The following is a 15,892-nucleotide window of genomic DNA, read 5'->3' on the forward strand; positions in this document are numbered from 1 at the left end:
AAACATTTGAGTGGACTTGGATGAAGCTGAGAATCTTGAATCACCCGTATATCCCTGAGCTTCCCTTGATAGTGGAATAAGCCTCTCATTTCCTATTTGATGATACTAGACTTCCTTTGCTTGAAAACCTGTAATGACCATATATGAGGCAGTTGTCTTGCATGGAGATCCCTATTCATTTTAAACTCTTTTGCTCCCAACTCTCATGGCCTTCAGTCTTTTATCTAGAGTCAGATACCAGCATATTCAGGGGGAGAAGGGCAGAGTCTTGTTCAGGAGGAAAAAGCTTATACTCCAAAAGAATAACATGATTTGGTTAAATTTATATCAGAAGAAACCTATCTAATATAACAGAGGATGGATTCTAAGGTATCAGACCAAGGAGAACAGAATATAACATTGGGTTGGGGCCAAATTTATGTAGCCCTGATATAATACACTTTCTATAGATTTTTGGACTTAATGCTATGGTAAATCGTTACAACAATAGCCCCCAGAGAATCATGCCACTCTGTATATCATGCCCTCATGTAACTCCTTCCACACTGATTTTTTGGCATGGCTGTTTGACTTGTTTTGACTTGTTTTGAGACATTAGCAAATGTGATGCAAACAGAAACTTGAAAAGCCCTTGCATGTTGGGGCTTGCCTCTTTTTTCCTGTTTTGAACCAGCTTCCATGTTGAAGAAACCTCGACTAACCTGCTGGAGACGCATGGCCCAATTAACCAGCACCAACTCCAAGACATGTAAGGCCAGCTCAGACAAGCATCCTCCAGCCAATATGTCAAACTGCCAGACTGACTGCAAACGCATGAGTGAGCCCAGCTGACAACATGTAAAGAAGAAGTGCCCCAGCTGAGCCCAGCCCAAATTGCTAACCTACAAAATCATAAAAGCATAAGTGATAAAAATAAGCCACTAAGTTTTGTTATACAGCAAAAGCTAGGTGACACAAATGTATGAATTTGAGAAGATGGGAGTGGCTGTGTTTGCTTGGTTGGCTGGCTGAAACCTGTGATCAGCAATATATTCAATGATGTTGACTTGATAGAATTTCTCTGGACTAATGTTCAGGAAGGATTCTAAAGGCTTAGGGAGATAGGAATAATGGAGTAATTTATCATGTGTAACCTGAGTGTCTTTCCTCATCTTGAGAGGGTCCAAGGAATGTTTCCTTCACTAAAGCATTGAGAAATGCATTAGTGAGGGAGCCCCAGCAGGTAGCTGTTTTCTGTAGGCTGAGGTTAATGCTGGGTAATGCTGCCCTTGAGATGGGCTTCCTGATTTCAGTGGAGATGATGGGATCCCAGAGTGGCAATCAGAGTTTTTTACTCACAGGAATCTTTGGTGGGGGGTGGCTAAGACATAGGTGGCTGAACTACCAAAGCACTACTTGATCTATATGGTAGAAATCTGACTTGAATTATTACAACTGAGAATCATAGCTTCTTCCCCAATTCCCAGACCCTACCAGTTCACAGATCTGAAGCTCCTGGATGAAGAGGAGAATTGGACCCCTTAAGAAAGGACCGTGCAACAATGCCGCAAATAATTGCCATAGATCTTCCTCCAAGCCATCCCAAAGGAATGTAAAGTCATTTACTAAGGTGTCTGTGCATTGGGGGAAATGGAAATACCCAAGCTTCTCAGGAATTCCAAAACACTGCTCTGAAATGGCACTAATTCTTAGGAACCCCAAATACCACTGTGATCCAGGGGTCAAAATAGGGGTTTAGAGTGATCAGGTGATAAGTGGAGTTTGGGCCCAGTTCCAGTTCATCATAGATCTGTAACCCATGCAGCCATTAAAAATGACAATTAGGAAGACTAGTCAGCAACATAGCTGCGAACTTATACACAGTGACAAATTTGAAAAAAAGGACAGAAAATGACATGCTAACAACGATAGCCAAGATTATGTACGTGTCTGGACGAAGAGCAAATGCTAACAACAAAAATGAAAATACTTGTGCTTGGATGATGAGATCATAGGTGATTTTTGTTTGTTTGATCTTTCTCAATTCCTCAAACTCTCCCAAATGCTATTTTTGCTTTCTTTGTAAAAGGTACTTTTTCAAAAAAGACTTAGAACTCATTTAGCTCTTTTGAGGATTGCCATCATATACTTTTCAGCCAATCATAGTAAGGTCATAATAAGTAAGAATGTTAAGTGTAGCCATTTTCTCTAATATTATAATGAGTCTCAGAGCCAATCATGCATGAGGCATCTATCACATACAAGATGCTGCAGGAATGACAAAATCTCACTCTCTCCTTGCCCGCCAGGAGCTTATAGTCTAAGGGGAAGATATAAAATGTGCTTAAGTCCACATGATTCAAAACTGAAAAAGGTAACTGCTTTAGAGAGGGACAAAGAAAACACTGCTCTGCCCAAAGTAAAGAGAGCTCATATTCAACTGGAGAAAAACAGAAAATATTCACTGGCAGAGCTGGCATCTGACGGATGGATAGGGTTTTGCAAGGGAGAATTGAGGTCCCAGAAAGGAGATGTTCTAGGTGAAGGGGACAGCACAAGGCATACTGGAGGACTGGTGAGCCCTTTGACTTAGCTGGAGAATTCGGCATGTACAGAAGAGCCTGGGGACACGAAACCCCTTGGCTGGAAATCCTTGGAGCATAACTCACTTCTCCCCTAGGGCTAGGATTCAGGAGAAATATCCTGCAGACAGATTAGCTTAATAGTGTCAGGACACTGCCCGTTTGGCAAGAAATAGTGGCTGGTATATCAGGGATTACCGATGATACTTGTTATTTAACAGGTATTTACCATGCTGTATAAGCTAAGTGCCTGATAAAGGAAGATGTTAACTACATTTCTTATATTACAGCTGGCCCCTCATATCCACAGGTTCCACATCTAGGAAGTCAACCAACTGAGGACTGAAAATATTAGAAAAAAAAATTGAAGGAAGTTCCAAAAAGCAGAACTTGAATTTGCTGTGTACCAGCAACTATTACATAGCATTTACTTTGTATTTACAGCTATTCACTTAAGCATTTACATTCGCTGGGTATTATAAGTAATCTGGAGATGATTTAAAATATATGGGAGGATGTGTATAGGTTATACAAAAATACGGCACTATTTTATATAAGGGACTTGAACATCCACAGACTTGGTATCTGAGGGGGTCCTGGAGCCAATCCCCTGCAGATACCAAGGGACGACTGTATTCATCTTTTAGATAAGGAAACTGATGGTTAGAGAGATCAAATGATACATGCAAAGTTGTATAATTCACATATAGTTGAGTTGGGGTTGGAATCTCTGATGTCAGAGCCTCTCCTCCACCCACCCTCCTGTAGTGCCTCTTTGGAAAAAGTAAGAGTGAAATTAATCCTAGACCAGCAAAAAAAGACCACAGGGTGTATGTAACCAGTAAAATCCCACCTTAAAGTCCCATCGGGTAGGAAATCAGGACACATGGTGGGGTATAATGAATATGGTTTCATTGCCCTAGCTCTATCCCTTCCAAACGAAACAGGCAGCCTTAACCAAATTTCTTAAACTCTCTGTGCCTCAGTTTCCTTATCTTTAAAATGGAGCCTTTTTCAGAGGGTTTTGAGAGAACACATTCCAATTATATGTATAAAACGCTAAACAATATCGGGCATATAGTAAGTACTTGGTAAATTATGACTGTAGGCTGTAGTGTAGAACGTTCCTCCCACTTGGACACAATGCCTAATGGTCTTCCTCCCCAAAGAACCCTGAATTTCGGGATATTGGAGGTAGGGAGCCCTGTCCCTATTTGGTATTTTAGAAAATAGCCCCAATATAGGACTAAAGATGGTGGTATTTTGACAGAAACCATTATGCCACCGGGTTCCTAATAGAGTTAAATATTACCACCCAAGGATGCAGCATGCCAACCACATACCTGTGGGGAGGCGGGGCCCAGCATGGAGAGACTTGCTTCTTCAGGGAGAAGGCCTTGTCTGCCTGCTCTGATATCTGCAGCCTTAGGAGGTGCTGCTTCTCCAGCAGGGACCCCAGACCAAAACATGGGACCCTGCCTTCTGAAGAGGGCATCTGAGTGTGCCTCAAAGGCTTTTAAACCTATGGGAGCCAACTGGCCTGATGGAACATTAAACCTACTGACCTGGATGGGCCCTGAGGAAACCACTTAGCCAAAAGTAGAACATCAGAACACGCTGAAGAATAAACAATTGAGTTTTATTCTTCAGCGGCATTCTTTGATGTGTATAGAAGAAACTGAGATGTTATATTATTTGTGTGTTACTCACTTTCACACCCCTTCATTCCCATAAACCTAAAATTATTCTTAGTCTGTGCACCAGTTAAAGAGTTTGCTTCAGGACCACTCATCCATCTGTTATGCTTGATAATGTTTACATTTGGATAGTTTAGGGGTCAACTAATGTCCTGAGCTTTGTGGTCCCAGCACAAAGACCAAATTTAACATGATTAGCTTGATGTCACCATGTCCAGTTACCCTCCTCCTTGACACACCCATAATGGGATCTCACAGGATTTCTAGTGCTGACCATCAAAGGCCTCAGCTAGTGAGTATCACCGTATCACAGACCTAGAACCTGAGCCACTGAAAGGTTAAGTTTAAAGTCATATAGAGGGCTAGGAAAGGAGACTTAGTCTGGGGCTTTGACCATCATGGCTACTCATCTGAAATCTTTGCAGAAATAGCATATTAGCATGCCAAAATTTAAAATGTGTATCATTGGCTTCTGAGGTTAAGGAGACAGAATTTTTTGAAGGACGGATGTAGTTAAAAAAAAAAAAAGCACCATTCAATATGGTGCCATTACAGGTTAAAACCAATGCTTTGTGATTCAGACCTCACAAATAATACTCAATGGCTTTTTTCCACAATTTGTAGTTGACCACTCTGTGTACTTAAATGCTTAAATACTTCATTAGAACAACTCAGATGCTTTCAAGATTCCTGTAAGCCATAAAACATGTCAATTATGGCTTGACTTTGTATAAAGCCCTGTCTGTGAGCTCGCCAGCTCAATAGGCTTGTCCACTATCCAGAGGAAACTACAGATAAAAGTAACTCTACTGGCAATCTGTCCACTTCTGTAACTGGAAATTTCCACTGGTCTCTGCTTCTCGAAATCACTTTGGAAACTTAGGGGGAAATAATTCCTTTTGTTTCCCGTCCAGAAGCAACAAAGAGCCTGAGGACACTCACTGGGGTGCAGCATCCAGTGTGGTCTTTTTCTAAACTGCAGTAGTGTGTGCTTGGAGCCACGGGCTGCAGGAGTGAGAGCCCGGATCAGTGGAGAGGTGGCTGCCTGACTTCCGTAAGTACACCTTGGCAGGTGCTGCCTAGTCTTGCTGCAGTCTCCAGATTAAAGTGCTGGCTCACACAAAGGCATTTGAAAAGTGCACACAACAAGCTCTGCAGGCCAAGGGATTCTTGTTCAGAGTCTAGAAGTTTCTTGAGGATGTCCCATCAGGTCACTCCAGCTCATCAGGCCACAGATTCAAATCTGGGGAGAAAAGTCCACAAATAGGAAAATCGTTTTTCTGACCAGAAAATACATAACCTCTCAAAATCAGATTGGAGTGAGAAAACTGGAGTTAGAAAAAAACGCTCAAAAGGCAGCATGGCTTAAATCTTTCTTTCCACCCCCTCGACCATTGCCCTAGTCTAAATCTTCAGCCTTTCTCTCCAGACCTGTGGCAAGAGGCTTCCCTCTTCCGTACTCTGGGCTGTAGTCAGCTCAGCAATACTGGAGCAAAGTTCTTGGGGCTTCCCTATTCAGACCTTTTAGAATTCCAATTGTGCCAGATATTTCTGTTTGTTCCTGCAGATGCTCTCTCCACCCTGCTCTGTCCTGTTCATACTCCAGGATTGCATCACTGGCCTTTCTTCCCTCTGGTTTCCATTCCCTCAGTTCAGGGGAGAAAGGAGATTGCATCGGGGATAGGAGGGTGAGGTTGGAGTATCTCTTCCTCAGCCACCTTCTGGACAGTTTGCAGGTCAGTTTTATTCCTCCGTTAAAGCCCACAGCTCCAGTGGGCAGCGCTTTCCCATTGCTGTTCTCACCAGTGTTCTGGTAACTGCTCCCTCCCCTTTCCCCTTCAGGCTGAGGCTCAGTCACTGGTGCCTGCTCGTGCTAGTCTCAGGATGCCCAGTATCCCTCACTGGTTTCCCCTCATCCTGCTCATGTCTTTGTAAAGGTAAAAACTTGTAAACTTGCCTCAATTACCCCCCCTGTATGTGCCCTCTGTCTCCTGCTGAGACCTGACCAAGGCACCCACGCCCGGTGAGTAAAATCTAATCTCCTTTGCCCAGAATTCATGGCTCACGATATGGCCCCCAACAATCTTTCCCCTTATCCCACACCTGGCTCTTTTTTTTTTTTTTTTAATTTTTATTTTATTTATTTATTTATTTATGGCTGTGTTGGGTCTTCGTTTCTGTGCGAGGGCTTTCTCTAGTTGCGGCAAGTGGGGGCCACTCTTCATCGCGGTGCGCGGGCCTCTCACTATCGCGGCCTCCCTTGTTGCAGAGCACAGGCTCCAGACGCGCAGGCTCAGTAATTGTGGCTCACGGGCCTAGCTGCTCCGCGGCACGTGGGATCTTCCCAGACCAGGGCTCGAACCCGTGTCCCCTGCGTTGGCAGGCAGATTCTCAACCACTGCACCACCAGGGAAGCTCCTACACCTGGCTCTTGCCAAATGAGGATCACATGCCTTTTCCTTCAGATGCCTCATGTCTTCTGGTCTCTCTGCCTTCCCTCCCATGTCCCCTCTATCTAGAATAGTCTGCTATTTCTGTTTCTGCCTGGCTCAAATGTCACCTCCTCCATGAAACCTTTCCTCCTCCCTGATTATCCCCAGCCTAAAGTGGTATTTTTCCCCCTGTCTCTGAACTTTTGTGCATTATGTGTACCTCTTGAAAGCCATAGAGAACCATAAAAAACACAGAGACTTCTCACACCATTAAAAATCTATGAGCACTGGTGAGTGAGGCTACTCCTGATGCCTCCAGCCCCTCCTCCCTCCCTGGGACAGCTGTGCCCTGTGTGGAAAGGAAGCATGATGTGGGGTGGGCATTTCTGGGGATTCTGTGGCTAGATAAATAAGGTGGGCTTCAGAATAAAGTGATCATAGAAGATCACTTCTACTACATGATTTTCCAAATATGTTCCAAGAAGCACGAGGTACCTTAGAAGTCTTTGCAGGGACCTATGGAAGGGTCTTTATATCCTCTACCCCAATTCTGCCACTGTTTTAATCTACTTTTGTGAGATAATAGAAAATATATATATTGGTCTCTGCCCCCGATTCCTGGCACAGAGTTCCTAAAACCTTTGTAATTTCCTAAGTGATAAGAGCACTAAGAGCATCTTTTCTTCTAATATTTGGTCCTGGTTCCTGATACAGAGCTCCTAAATCCCTTGGACTTTCCTGGATGGTAGCAGTGTCTTTTGGTCTAGTGAGGTGACTCTTGGTGGGCTGCTGGATGGGTGCTGGTCACCACAAAGACTAAGCCATAATTAGAAGTTTGGAATTTTCAGCCCCACCCCCTATTCTGCAGAGAGGGCAGAGGGGCTAAAAACGGAGTTAATGATTCATCATGCCATTAAAAATCCCCAAAGGAAGGGTTTTGAAGAGTTTCTGGATTGGTGAACATGTGGAGGGGCTGGGAGAGTGGCACATGGAGAGAGCATGGAAGCCGTGTGTGCCCCTTCCCAAGTACTTTGCCCTACACATTTCTTCCACCTGGATGTTCATCTGTATGCTTTATCATATCCTTTTGTAATGAACTGGTAAACCTAAGTAAACTATTTTCCTGAGCTCTGTGAACGGCTCTAGCACATTAGTTGAACCCAAGGAGACGGGTGTGAGAATCTCAGATTTATAGCTGATTGGTCAGAAGTACAGGTGACAACCTGAATTCATGATTGGCATCTGAAGTAGGGTGGGAGCAGTCTTGTGGGACAGAGCCCTTAACCTGTGGGATCTCAAGCTATCGCCAGGTAGATAGTGTCAGAATTAAGTTAAATTGTAGGACACTCACCTGGTGAGGCAGAGAATTGCTTGATGTGGGGAAAACCTCCACATATCTGGTGTCAGATGTGTTTGAGTGTGATAGTAGTGTGAGAGTAAAGGAGGAACATAGGAAGATGACTCAAACTTTTCCTACTCAGTATATATAGGTTTTCTTTCTAATATCTCCTTTTTAAAGGCTTATAAAAAAAGATTGGGAACCACTGGAGTAGGAAGGGGGAAAGGAGACACATCCATGGTGCCATGACGGAATGCCAAGGTTGTGGTCAGTTCTCAGGTGGAAGTTCTTAGGGGGAAGACAAGAGACTCAAGTAAAAAAACAAAATAAAACAAAATGTAGAGATTGGATCAATTACTAGGGGGTATATAGAAAGCTGGCCTCTTTTATTTTAATTTTAACCCAAACTATGGCAATGAGAACAGTTTTTTGAGTACCTCATCTCCAATACTTCATTGTAAGACTCTTGGATGACTCATGTGCTTAATTCATCCTTATAATTCTCACATGGCCTACCTGACACAGAGTCTTTCAAATAGCAGACACAATACATGTTTTAGAGTGAACGAATGAATGAGTAAATAAATAGTGTTATACTGGGGATCACAAGATCTTTTATTTATTTATTTTTTGTTATTATTTCATCAAGAAAGTCACTTAACATCCCTTAGCCCCAGTCTCACCATCTCTAAAGTGGAGAAGTCAGGCTACATGGTCTGGAAGCTCTAAGAAAGCATGGTTTGATGACTAGAATAACTCTTTTTTTTTTTCTTTTTAAAGGAAGCATGATACATATCTATGGTATCAGAATCCACTCCTCAAGTTATACTGCTTGACAGTTTGGTTGCCTGCATAATGGCAAGAAGCCATGGGCCTGAACAGCATCACAAGTGAGTAAAGTTAGCTGCAAGAAGAACTTCCACAAATGGAAAGGGCAGTGTGCTACAGACGAGGACTCAGGAAGCCTGAACTCTGACTCCAGTTCCATCACTAAGTTATAAGATGACCTTGTGCAAATCACCTCATCTCTTACATTCTTGGAGCATGTATCCATCCCTTCTAGCTTGGCTGGGGAAAGAATTTCCGAAAGGAAACAAAGACATTGGTGTGTGTCCCTGAAAGGGGGGTATAGCATTTCTCTCCCTCAAGTTGATGAGGACCCAGTGAACAGCCCTACATAATGCATGTGACTACTGAGATATAGAGAGGTGAGTGCCGGATGGTTAAAAGGGCTTCAGAAAGCATCTTTCTTTATCTAACAGGCACCCCTGGGTACTTAAAAGTGATACTGGGATATTTAAAAATGTATTAAAGTACAAAGAAAATTCAGGAAACATAAAAGAAGAAAACAATACAAGTTTCCAGAACATAAAGACAATGATCATGGACATTTTAATGTTTTTACTTAACCTTTTTGGGAGAAAGGGGGTGTGGTGGGTATATTTAAAACATTTTTTAAATAGAGCATTAATTATACGGTGAGTATATTTTTATACCTTACTTTTTAATATAGAAAGCATTTTTCCGTATTATTATTTCTCAGAAATAGGATGTTAAATGGTAACATATGGTCTATTGTTTCCCTGTTGTATCAGTCAGGATAGACTAAATTATGCTGCAGGAACAAACAACTCTTAAATCTCAATATAATAAACAAAGATTTATTCTTGCTCACGCTCCATGTCCACTGAGGGTCAGCAGGGGGCCCTGTTATTTGTAGTTACTCAGAAACCCAGGCTGATGTAGCAATCACTACCTTGAATGTTGCAGATGGAAAAAGAAAATATGGCAAGGCACACTCTACCTATTATATCTTCTACCCCAAAGTAAAAAAGATCACTTTTGCTTACATTTAGTTGACCAAAGCAAGTCACATGACCACACTTAACTACTAATCAATCGCAGAGAAGTGCAATCCTAGTATGTACACAAGAGCAAGAGATAAAAGTCTTGCCAGAAGTATGTGCAACACGCACCCCAATGTTCACAGCAACACTATTTGCAATAGCCAAGACATGGAAGCAACCTAAGTGTCCATCAATAGATGAATGGATTAAAAAGATGTGGTATGTGTGGATGTATATATATATATACACACACACACACACACCATGGACTATTACTCAGCCATAAAAAGAATGAAATATTGTCATTTGCAGCAACATGGATGGACCTAGAGATTACTTTACTTAGTGAAGTAAGTCAGACAAAGACAAATATCATATTATATCACTTATATGTGGAATCTAAAAAGAATAATACAAAAGAACTTATTTACAAAACAGAAACAGACTCACAGACATAGAAAACAAACTTATGGTTACCAAAGGGGCAGGAGGGAGGGATAAATTAGGAGTACAGGATTAACAGATACACACTACTATGTATAAAATAGATAAACAACAAGGATTTATTGTATAGCACAGGGAACTATATTCAATATCTTGTAATAACCTATAATGGAAAAGAATCTGAAAAAGTATATATATCTGTATTACTGAATCACTTTGCTGTACAACTGAAACTAACACAATAATATAAATCAACTATACTTAAATAAAAATAGATTAAAATTAAAATTTAAAAAATGAAGTATGTCCAAAGGACATGCTCAGAGCAAGTCCCAAGACTTCATCTCCCGAGGTGATGCTGAGTAAGAATGTGAGGACCCAGGATGGCTCCTGGAAAGCCTGGAACCTAACACTGTCCCCACAGGGGTGGTTTTGGGGGTGAGGCAGAGCTGGGGTGACAGAGAATGCGTGTGGGAGAGTGACAGCCCCGAGCTGGCTGGGCCTAAGCACTTCCCAGTGGGCTCTGTCTTCAGACTTCATGAAGCTGAGGTAAGAGCGGGGGTGGCCTTAGGTCGCTTAGTACAGGAAAAAGTACATCGAGGTGGGAGGAGGTGCAAAGCCTGGAAGAGCCTCTAGGTCAGGGGTCAGCAAACTTTTTCTGTAAAGGGCCAGATTATAAAAAATTTAAACTTTATGGGCTATACGGTCTCTGTGGCAATTACTCAACTCTGCCATCAGAAGCAGAGGAAGGGGTGTGAAATTTGGGGGGGTGGTGACAATATGAAAACAATGAGCATGGTTAAGTTTCAATAAAAATTCAATAAAAATTTTGTTTATAAAAACAAGAGGGGATTTGACCCCCTGGCTATAGTTTACCTACCTTTTTTTTGTTGATACATACCAGTGGATAGTAGAGTGTTAACTGTGGTTGATTCTCATTAATAGGTGCCTACTAAAAGTACTACAGATGTTCTAGAAATGATGATAAGTTATTCTTTTTTGAGCTGGCAAACTCAGCTAAAACAGGAGTTTTTAGTAGTGAGCCAAATTTGGTCAAAATCAGTCACCTTGGGGCTTCCCTGGTGGCGCAGTGGTTGAGAGTCTGCCTGCCGATGCAGGGGACACGGGTTCGAGCCCTGGTCTGGGAAGATCCCACATGCTGCGGAGCGGCTGGGCCCGTGAGCCACAATTACTGAGCCTGCGCGTCTGGAGCCTGTGCTCCACAACAAGAGAGGCCGTGATGGTGAGAGGCCCGCGCACCGCGATGAAGAGTGGCCCCCGCTTGCCACAGCTAGAGAAAGCCCTCGCACAGAAACGAAAAACCCAACACAGCCATAAAAATAAATAAATAAATAATAATTAAAGGGAAAAAAAAAAAAAAAAGATGGTTTCCAGTAACACTTTAAAAAAAAAAAAAAAAAAAAATCAGTCACCTTCTTTAAATTTATCACAGAATAAACTAAAAGAAGTACCGACAAATGGACAATAAAACAAACACCAAATACCCAATGGTTTCATTAATAGTAATATCTCACTTCATTGCATTGACTAAGTAGACATAAAATATGTACACTTGGAAGCAGCCAGAAAATAATGCTGTGACCATGTGCTTAAGAGTAGTATAGGGCTTCCCTGGTGGCGCAATGGTTGAGAATCTGCCTGTCAATGCAGGGGACACGGGTTCGGGCCCTGGTCTGGGAAGATCCCACATGCCGCGGAGCAACTAGGCCCGTGAGCCACAACTACTGAGCCTGTGCGTCTGGAGCCTGTGCTCCGCAACAAGAGAGGCCGCGATAGTGAGAGGCCTGCGCACCGCGATGAAGAGTGGCCCCCACTTGCCACAACTAGAGAAAGCCCTTGCACAGAAAACGAAGACCCAACACAGCCCAAAAAAAAAAAAAAAGAGTAGTATAGACTGTGTGTACAATGCAGAGGGAAAAAGAAAGATGGGTGAGTTGGGGGAGAGAGTCTTACAGATTAAGAAAGGGAGTACAGTGTAGTGTATAGGCATGGGCTCTGGACTGGGATACACGGGTCCATTTACTGGACCTTGTATTTACTAGCCATATGGCCTTGCACAAGTATCTCCTCATCTCTAAGACTGGAGACGGCGGGGGGAAGTATATACCTCATAGGGCTACTGTGAGGATTAAATGTTAGTACCTCTAAAGTGTTTAGAACAGTGGTCTGGTATTATAACAATAATAATGCTAATTATTATTCTATATTAAGATAGATCCTGCAAGAAGTTTGAATTTGGATCAGCAAGAAGGAATGCGGAGGGCATTCCAGGCAGAAGATACAACATGAGCAAAGGCACAGAGGTAGGAATGAGCTTGGCATGGGAACAGGAGAGGGAGAAGGATACCCTGAAAAGCCATGCAGAGGAGTTTGGATCTAGTCTAGAGACAGGAGACTGGCATGATGATGAAAACAGTGTGGGGGGAATCGGACCTCACGGAGTGTGCCGGCTCCACTCAAGGGGACTTTCCAAAGCTATCTATACATTTTAAAATTTCTCATTGGGTGTTGGTAAGGAAACAAGATATTAGATAAGTCAAATCTATTTCATGTAATCTCTTCATTTTACTGAGAAGTAATTTCCAAAAACTGTAGTTTGATTTTATCACGTAATTTTTGACTACAAGTTTGTTTTTTTTCCCCCCTCTAGATCTACTCAGATATTCTTTATTTCAAAATACATAAAGTGGCAGAGTCTGATGCCACAGATGTTCTTTTGTTGCTGAAAGGTTGAGAGGCAGTGAGCTGAGAAAAAAATCCTGCTGAAATATACAAAAAACCCTAAATAGTTAGTCTGCATGAAAATCTGGGTGGCAGCTACATGGATGAGCAGGTATTAGACAGAGCCCTGGTCATTTGGACAACTCCAATGACCAGAAAATAGATGGCCACATACTTCTATTTTTAAAGGCTCTGAGAGGTCTGATAACTTGACTTATTCCAGGCAAAATGTTCCCCTCAACTCCTGATGCCGTGATGGTTAATTTTATATGTCAATTTGGCTAGACTAATGTGCCCAGTTGTTTGGTGAAATGTTAGTCTAGATGTTGCTGTGAAGGTGTTTTGTAGATGTGATTAACATTTACCGTCAACTGACTTTTTTTTTTAAAGATTTTTTTGATGTGGACCATTTTTAAGGTCTTTATTGAATTTGTTGCAATATTGTTTCTGTTTTTATGTTTTGGTTTTTTTGGCCCTGAGGCATGTGGGATCTTAGCTCCCTGACTAGGGACCGAACCCACACCACCTGCCTTGGAAGGCGAAGTCTTTAACCACTTGGACCGCCAGGGAAGTCCCTACCGTCCACCGACTTTAAATAAAGCAAATTACCTTCCATAATGTGGATGGGCCTCATTCAAACAGTTGAAGACCTTGAGAGCAACAACTGAGGTTTCTCAGAGAAGAAGGAATTCTGCCTCAATACTGTAATGTAGAAATCCTACCTGAGTCCCCAGCCTGCTGGCCTGACCTATAGATCTGGGGCTCGACATTGCACCTTCAACTCTTACCTGAGTTCCCAGCCTGCCAGCCTGCCCTACAGATTTCATACTTTTTGGTCTCCTAGTGGTTCTGTGGTTCTGTTTCTCTGGAGAAGCCTGAGGTACCCCTCACCCCCAACAACACGTACCAAGTTTTCTTGGCTGTCCAAACACTGGGCCCCAGACCTAGCCTCTTCCTATTTCTCAAATCAGTATCTCCATGTCTGGCTCCCTCTTCTTCCCAGGGGATATTATCCAAAGCATTAAATCTGTTCTAAATAAAGAGTTAATAACTGATGAGCAACTTTTTAGGGAGAAAATTAAAAAGCATCTACTGAAAATCTAACACATTGGTATTTGTCTTGACAAAACCTAAAACATTATGCTAAGTAAAAATGAGTAATTTGTTCCTTTAATACTTCATCACTAGTGATCATCAGTCAAGTTCTACATTTTATGCAGCTCTAAACATGATTACAAAGACTTGGATCAATCTGAAAATAACTCTGAATGCAACTGAAACATGTAGAACACAAAATAATGTCATGTATGTATGTACATGACAAAGATGAATGGAAATACAGATAAACGCATAATTGTTTTTTTTTTTAAATATATTGTCAAGAACCATGACTTTTCCCACCCCACACCCAAGGCAGACATTACTCATTCATCAATCACCACACTTTCCACCTAGAAAAAGTCTCCCAAACCATCCTTATCTCTGCTCTAGGCATTCCCTGCACCTGACATGAGGCCTGTTTGCCCTTCTGGATTTGGTCCAACTTTCTCGATTTACAGACGACAAAACTGAAGCACAGGGCTTCCCTGGTGGCGCAGTGGTTGAGAATCTGCCCGCCAGTGCAGGGGATACGGGTTCGAGCCCTGGTCTGGGAAGATCTCACATGCCACGGAGCAACTGGGCCCGTGAGCCACAATTACTGAGCCTGCGCGTCTGGAGCCTGTGCTCCGCAACAAGAGAGGCCGCGATAGTGAGAGGCCCGCGCACCGCGACGAAGAGTGGCCCCCGCTTGCCACAACTAGAAAAAGCCCTCGCACAGAAACGAAGACCCAACTCAGCCATAAATAAATAAATTAATTAATTAAAAACAAAACAAAACAAACAAACAAAAAAATGTGATGTTTATCACTTCCATGCTATTTTTGTACTTTTATATCACATGACTGTTTCCCATAAACACTACTTAGGGGTTGTTTGCATGTTTTTAAACTCTCTGTCATTGGTAACATTCTATCTGTATCTTTCTGTATCTGTCTTTCCTCTCCAAATTATATTGTTCAGATTTATTCATCTCAAAAATACATCTAGTTTTGGTGCTTTCATTTTAATTACTGTCTAGTCTTCCTATTCATCTTTTCTCCTATTGATTCATATTTGATTATTTCTAATTTGTTGCTATTATAAGTAATAGTACCAGGTACATTCCTATGTATGTCTTCTATGATGTATATCCAAGTGGTCCTGACTTATTTACACTGGACCACATATTCTCAGGTAAGTGCCAAGGAGGGGTGAGGGAGAAAGAGGAGAAGCATCACTCTCTCACCTCCCTGACTCTCCCTTCCTCCAGGTTAAAAGGTAGAGACTGTGACTATATATAATTGTGGAGGGGCGGGGGGCCGGGCAGGGAGAGGAGGGAATTAGTCCCATTTCTTTAACTTGATTTTGGATCAAGATAGTTACTCTATTTTGAATTTCAGACACCATTAAAAGAGGGTGTGGAATTTTTCTGTTTATAAGGAGCTGTACTGGTTAAAAATGACTGTGATACACTGTTAATCCAAGGAAGTCACTTTATAACAGTGCAATATTCAGACCATGTGGCAGGCCATAGGAAAGACATTTACGTTGGCAGCAAGCCTTTGAGTGTTCAGTTCTTCAAATAGGTGTTTCTGCCTTCATTACTCAGATCCTAGGCTCTTTCCTGACAATATTTTCTCTCTAGGAAAGAGCTTGAAAACTGGTCATTGACCGGCTCAATTAGCCTACGGGCACGTTTTATTTAGTTTGTTTGGTATTTGAAATATTTTCAGCCAGCATTTAGTAATTA

General features: G+C 42.2%; 1 protein-coding gene across 1 annotated transcript in view; it reads right to left on the reverse strand.

Moving 5' to 3' along the window:
- Positions 1–303: 303 nt before the first annotated feature.
- The window catches only part of PDCD1LG2 (programmed cell death 1 ligand 2), a 49,744-nt gene continuing 34,155 nt past the window's right edge, over positions 304–15,892 (reverse strand). The window contains exon 6 of the mRNA XM_082404445.1: positions 304–5,501. Coding sequence (XP_082260571.1) covers positions 5,496–5,501 — 6 coding nt within the window. The 3' untranslated portion in view covers positions 304–5,495. The remainder of the gene's footprint in view (positions 5,502–15,892) is intronic.

The sequence above is a fragment of the Balaenoptera borealis genome (assembly GCF_965194805.1).
Source record: "Balaenoptera borealis genome assembly, chromosome: 8".
Taxonomy (NCBI): Eukaryota; Metazoa; Chordata; class Mammalia; order Artiodactyla; family Balaenopteridae; genus Balaenoptera; species Balaenoptera borealis.